General features: G+C 40.7%; 1 protein-coding gene across 1 annotated transcript; it reads left to right on the top strand.

Annotated features, from left to right (window-relative positions):
- The first annotated feature begins 466 nt into the window (after positions 1-466).
- LOC146462983 (monocarboxylate transporter 10-like) lies at positions 467-6,499 on the top strand. Its single transcript, XM_085084958.1, has 4 exons — positions 467-866; positions 2,287-2,891; positions 3,083-3,452; positions 4,704-6,499. Exons 1-4 carry the CDS (start codon positions 707-709, stop codon positions 5,480-5,482), a joined length of 1,914 nt encoding a protein of 637 aa, XP_084941084.1. The 5' UTR covers positions 467-706; the 3' UTR covers positions 5,483-6,499.
- The last annotated feature ends 273 nt before the right edge of the window (positions 6,500-6,772 follow it).

Raw genomic sequence — 6,772 nt, 5'->3', positions numbered from 1 at the left:
TGCTTCCTTTGTCCAATTAAATTCTGTGATAGAGGGGAGAACAGGATAAACTTTATTTTGTTCCAGTTATAGAACTTCCGATTGCAAATCCTTTAAGTCAGTTTCCTGTCACCCAAGCTACTCTTGATCTTGGGTGTAAGATAAATAAAGAATAAAGAGTGAATGTTTACGGTCCGGTACAGATATGCATTCCAGCGTGTAAGGCTCTTGAACTATGCATAGTAATCAAAACTTACTGCCGTCACCTTTGTGGCCAACTAAACAAGAAGACAAAATAAAACGGATCTTCCTAATTACTATAGGTGATTAACGGTTTCCTGAGAAAAAAACATGTCCTTATGTAAAAGAAAAGAGCGTGGCTCTTTCAATATTGTTGTTTCACTAATCTCGTGAGAATCAAACTTTTTTGTCTCCATTTCATGATACAATTAATTATATTTCTTGTGTGTTTATGAAAAAAACACAGGAAACCCGACGGTGGCCGGCCGGTACCTGTTGTGGACGACTTAAAAAAATCCCGATCAACTGGAAATCTACCAATCAGCACAGCAACAAACCGGTTTTTAAGTGCCACCCAGGACCGCTATCCCACAAACCCGGCTACCTTGACCGCTGGAGAGAATTCGTTTGGGGTCGCCGCGAAGAAACGAAATCCTTCGCGGGGATATCCGGATTGTGTCTAGGTCATTCGTTTTCTTCTGGCAGAATGTCCAATGGCTCCAAAGACTTCTGTGACTCTCGCCGATCGTGGTTTGTGTGTGCTTCGTCATTCGCCGTACAGTTTATCATCTTTGGGATACACAGTTCTGTAGGTATTTTCTTCATTGCCTTCGAAAGGGAATTTCACCGCAGCGAATCAGCTACAGGTACTTAACCTTGTTTACTTTTAATATTATTTTGCCTTCTGGTAAAAGTTTGACATTCCAGCCAACAAGAAAGGGGCTGGCGGGCTAAATAGGAGGTTATTCACATGCATGCTGGTTGTTGTAAACAATTGAGTGCCAAGCTTTATTGATATTTTACTTTGATCAGGAGCTCGTTTTGGTTTGCGTCAAAGTTCCGGATTTTCTTGCAGGTTTCTTATCAGAGGGTGGAAATGTAATATGTCACGTTTCGACTGCCAGTAGTAAATAATATCTCTTTATACACTAAATATTGTAATTGAAGCCTATGTCATGATTACAAGTAGAATGAACTAGCTGAACTGGAACGGTCGTTTGTAAAAATCATCAGTTTATAATATTAAAACGTGAGTCAGTTGCCATTTGTGCATGTGATTTGGTAAACCTATATAGTTTCCGGTCAGAGTTCTAGTTGTATTTCCGGTTCAACAAAAATAACGTTTTAATTGTTAATGTATGTACAGATTCGCCTTCGACAGGTATCTTAGTGATAGATAAAGGGGAAAGAAAATCTACGAGAGCGAGTCTGCCTGGCATAATCTTCCACTAGCTCAGTTCGTTAGGTTTTCTTTTTACCTTGTATTAATCACGTTTCCGCCGGGGAGAAACACATGCTTACAGGTGACCTTCGAACCGTCATATCGATGCAGGAGTTTTGTAAGCCAAACATGAAAAATGTGGCAAAATCATACATTGAGAAACAGACGTATGTGACGTCTATTTCTCGTTATGTGATTTTCAAACACGACCCCCTTTTGTCATGTTTGGTTTGCCCATGAATCTGATGAATAGAAGTCACGATCAAAGTTCTCCGAATACTATACGGATAATCTCTTTAATTTATTTTTCCCCGGATCATCCTTGTATGATCGAGAGCGCATTCTCGTTTAATACATGTAGCAGTTTTTATTGGCCGTATTCCTACCCACCCTCTTTTTTCCGTTCGCTATTTTTTGTTTTCATGACAACGGGCCCAAAATAGACCACGATTTAAGTCGAAAAGCCGGTTTTAGCCCTTGCTCGCTGACAGTAACAGTAATCGGCATTGCATCTCTTGACATTAAGTGGAAAAAACAACAAAGAGCGTACGTCTGTATTTGGTTATGTGCTTGAATTCGAAATTTCTAAGACTTTTTGTTGTCTTGGTACCTAACAGTTCAGAAAGATAGGGAATGGTTTAGTAGCAAGTTTGCTTGTTACACGGCGGAGCACACTAATGTGCAACATTCTTCGTACAGCAGTGACCAACGCAACACCACTACAGACAGCTGGGTCACGGAAACATCAAGTATACTTGATGAATATCAATGTTTCCGTGACCTGTCAGCTTGATGCAACGATGTTTTGATACGATGTTACAACCAGTCTTATTTTTCCCTTTCAGCCTGGGTGGGCTCGTTGGCATTCGGCCTCATGTTTTTCATTGGACCGCTGACCACTGCCCTTTGCGATCACATAGGATGCCGGGTAGTCACATGCACTGGAGGCCTTCTCTCATTCGTTGGACTCCTAGCGACGTCATTTGTTACCAACTTCACTCTTCTTTATTTCACTTATGGCTTTCTTTGGGGAGTGGGAACAAGTTTCTGCTACTTCGCTTCTCTGGTAATACTACCATTGCATTTTAGAAATCATTTGTCACTCGCTTATGGCATTTCCATCGCGGGAGCAGGACTGGGCGTGCTGCCCATGACGTGGGCAATTAACCAATTTATTGATCGCTATGATTGGAGGGTGACTATGCGTATTCTTGCTGGAATCACACTATTGATGTGTGCTGCCAGTGTGAGTTATGGCCGATTAACTGGTGCAAAGGACCTTTACGTTCAAATGAAAAAGAAAAACCCGCAAGTTGGTATTCTTCACAAGTCGAAATTGCATTTATTGGAATTTCTTAGCTTGAACCCTTGGAAAAACAAAGCTTTTACAATATGGGCAGTTTCTCTGAGTCTCATCGCGTTCGGCAATTATACACCCTTCGTCTTTTTGGTGAGTAGGAATTCGCTGTCTCGTTTTTCGCTATTTTCTCTTTATATTATGTCCAAGATTGTAGTTCTCCTAACGGCCAGAGAAAGAATGGAATCTAGGTACGATAACCCTCGTCTTAGAAGGATTTAATCCGCCCTATAGACTGGTTTTCATTACCAAGAACTGAATAATTTCCCTACTCGTTTCAACAGATTAGCATATCAAACGACATCGGCATTCCTAGCTCCAAGAGTGCGTTACTCATTGGTTTCCAGGCCATCACACAGACAGCCGCACGAATAGCGTTCGGGAGACTGGGGAACAGTTCGAGGATAAACCGAGTCACCGCAGTTCAAATCATCGGCCTCGTGTTGGCTGTCAACGCTACTCTCTTTCCTTTAGCTAGAAGCTACTCATCTTTAGTAGTGTATGTTGTTGTGTTTGGTCTGTTTGATGGTTGTTTAGCGGTTATGTTTGGGATGGGAACTTTGCATATTGTTGGAGAGAAACTCGTGGGTCGTGCATTTGGGAACCTTTGTTGTGCGGCGGCCGTTGGAAACTTACTGGGTCCTCCTGTGGCAGGTTGGTATATCTTGAGTTACGTCCGTCTATCGTCTATAGTGTCGGATTGTTTTATGTGATGTCACGCCGTCTTCTGCGCTGGGAGGTGGAGGAGGGGAGGGGGGGGGGGGATCGGTGCTTCATAAGTAGGCTATACGGGGAGGAGGGGACGAGAAGTACCACCCGAAAGAGGTGCTCTTTAAACCCTCGTAGCATGCGAAAGGTTAACGAAATTTAAAATTTTAAGGGGTCGCAAAGATAGATGGTGAATCCAAAAGAGTTGCAATTAATCTAAGTGTTTGAAAGAGTAGCGGAAACTAAGCAGAAATTATTGACACAAGTATTAATTAACGGAGAAACAACAACGACAGGATATTAAATGTGAATTAGGGAGAAGCGAAGACTCGGAAAAAATCTGAGTCCCAGATGGGATTTGAACCCACGACCCCCCGCGATCTAGTCGGATTCTCTAACCATTGAGCTACTGGAGACTCTATGGTGAGCAAGGGTCAAATGCCTCAATGTGACAGCGTGATACTGTTAGTGAGTTCATATGTGCTAGATGCCTTAATGTGACAGTGCGATACTTGCTCACCATAGAGTCTCCAGTAGCTCAGTGGTTAGAGCATCCGACTAGATCAAGGAGTGTCGTGGGTTCAAATGCCATCTGGGACTCGGATTTTTTCCGAGTCTTCGTTTCTCCCTAATTCACAAGTATTAATTAAGACGCAAAAATATGGTAAGAGAGAATAAGGTGGAGCGTAAGCTAAAAACAAATAGGCAATACAATCCACACACTTTTTCTATTTTTTAATTCTTTGTTGCTATTAAATGGCCAGAAAATAGCCTCGATGATCTGCTGAATTGGCCAGATCAGGTTGTTCTACTCTTATGCACCAAACCACGCGCATGCGCTTTTTATTTTACCAGAAATGGCTGGAAAAAGCAGTCAGCTAGTAAACAATATGCCAAATTTTTCTCCTACAACTTCTTAAAAATGGCACTTTCTACAATAATGTTTGAACAGTTTGGAACGAATTCGTAGGACTGCATAAAAGCCAGTCCTTCAATTGGAACATTGCATTTACAAGCTGCCTGGTCTGCTAAGCCAATTCTGACAAAAGGAAATCCTCGGCATTTCATTTGCTTCGTCGGAAGTTGCTAAAAATTTCCTTTTGTCCCTGTTGGTAGAACCAAATTTCTAGGGTTGGGAAATATTAGCTCAATTGTTCAAAATTGCTAACTTGCTTTTTTTTGGCGTTTTCACCATAGGATTTATCTTTGATATCTTTGGAAAATACGACCTTGCATTTTACCTTTCTGGCGCAATCATGACGTTTGGAGTGTGTATAATGTTTCTTGTTCCATGGCTTATGCCCAATAAACAAGAACTAAGCAGCGAGGAAAGTACAGTTCTTACAAGTGAGAATGAACAGTGGAAGAAAAGAGCAATCAACCGCACAAAAACGTCAAAATTAATTTTCACTTATCCTTCCGAGGCTACTTTCTTTGCGTGTAAAAGATACGGAGACAATTTACTGCAGCGTAGTGTTTCCATGGAGATATTAAGCCAAAGTGGCACACCACCTTTAATGAAGTCAGCAATGTACCGCGCATGGTCAGCCATCTCTCAGTTGCACTTCACTGATTCAGTGAACGAATCATCAGGATATGAGAGTGACAGCAATAGAAAAAGCTCGTTGTCGCAGTCCAGTGATCATGAAGTCATCGACAAGCCAATCAAAGAGAAGTTTGGTTCTGTAACCTTAGAAACACCGGCTATGAGCTTTGACGATCTGGAAATAGCTGTTCAAAATGATAAACGTGAAAGGGAGGGGTGGGTCGCTGGATCAATGGACATGTTCAGCGTGTTATGTGAAACTCTGTTAGAAAGTGAAATTGCCCGTCCTCGGGTTCCAATCATTGAGCCAGATTGTCATGGAAAAAACTTATCGACCAAGAATACAAGAAAAGCATCAATGGAAAGAACATTTTCGCAGGGAGAAGAAATACTTCGTAATTTGGAATTTTGTCGAGAAACGATTCTATGAAGGGTTATACAGATTTTTATTCCTTTCTATTACAAAGCAGTAGTTCTTCGTCACTTTAGCAGTGCAGTGGAATGTTGAACTGAAATGAGCATCTTTGAAATGTCAAAGAGGTGGATGCAATTCCAGGGATTTGATTGGCTTAGCGGCCATGGTATATGAGCCATTATACCATGGCCAAGAAATGACGACCATTAAATTGTCTTCTGGTTGTTCTTGCAAAGCGAAGTCAGCAAAATCTAGCAAAACTTCTTTATTAATTTTAATGAAACAATTGTTCCTTTTACGCTTGTTGAATATGAGATGATTATAGCCAACTCGGCGCTACGCGCCTCGTTGGCTATCTTTCATCTCATCTCCAACGCGAACTCGTGGAATAATTGTTAATTATGCACATTTTTATTCCTTTCTATTACAAAGCAGTAGTTCTTCGTCACTGTAATAGTGCAGTGGTACGAAACCGAAATGAACCTCTTTAAAATGTCACTGAAGAAGCGAATGAAGTGTTCATTTTCTTACCATGCTTTTTGTACACTAAATATATATAATTCATCACTTTGCTGGACAGATGAAGTTTTCTGCAGTTTAGCACTCTATTAATCCACGCGCGCTGGGGTATTTGAAATTTTGGATTTAACGCATCAGTTTACAAATTGAGAAGCAAAGGAACAGACTAAGAAAAACAAAGTCGTGGTTCACTTAACGAGGAAAGTTTTTAATGTTTTTTGCAAATTTTGTATTTATTGGTTTTATGAATTTTTTATGTTAAAAACAACGTGGGCTTCTATGAAGCATCGAGAGAATCAGAAAGTGGTGGCCACTTTTTTTACAGCTTTAAATATTTGGAATACGTAAAATATTAAGACCAGCTATGGTATTCCGTGACGTTTACACGAGATTTTATAAAATTTCAGTGTGAATGTTGTGATGTGTTTCACACCAGGAAATATTTTTTCTTGACATAGTTATTGTGAACTTTGAAGCATTAAAATGAGCTGATAATGTTTGCCTATATTGTGACCAAGGGTGTGTATTGTTTTATTTTAATTTGTTGGCCGGGGTCAGGTGAAGACATTCTTAAATTAGAATCGAACTTTATTCATTTATACCTGGAATTTATTTTACTGTAAAGCGCGGGTTCCCAGTGGTAGTTCCATGGTCATGCGCGTGGTGAACGCTGACTGTCTCTCCAGTGAAACCTGCGTGTGAGGAACGCGAAAAGAAAACAGCCGATTGCGATTTTACAGAAATATCTAAAGAAGGAATCCCCAATCTTGAAGTAAGATGGATCTT

The sequence above is a fragment of the Pavona decussata genome, unplaced genomic scaffold (assembly GCF_977016875.1).
Source record: "Pavona decussata unplaced genomic scaffold, jaPavDecu1.1 SCAFFOLD_182, whole genome shotgun sequence".
Classification (NCBI taxonomy): Eukaryota; Metazoa; Cnidaria; class Anthozoa; order Scleractinia; family Agariciidae; genus Pavona; species Pavona decussata.
The sequence above is the reverse complement of the archived record's forward strand: the minus strand, read 5'-3'. Positions and strand labels throughout refer to the sequence as shown.

Bases quoted from the DNA above. Each gene is read 5' to 3' on its own strand.
- LOC146462983 (XM_085084958.1), top strand. From the start codon at position 707: ATGTCCAATGGCTCCAAAGACTTCTGTGACTCTCGCCGATCGTGGTTT. The intron at 2,892-3,082 runs GTGAGTAGGAAT...TCGTTTCAACAG, and splicing joins ATACACCCTTCGTCTTTTTG to ATTAGCATATCAAACGACAT. The intron at 3,453-4,703 runs GTTGGTATATCT...TTTTCACCATAG, and splicing joins ACTGGGTCCTCCTGTGGCAG to GATTTATCTTTGATATCTTT.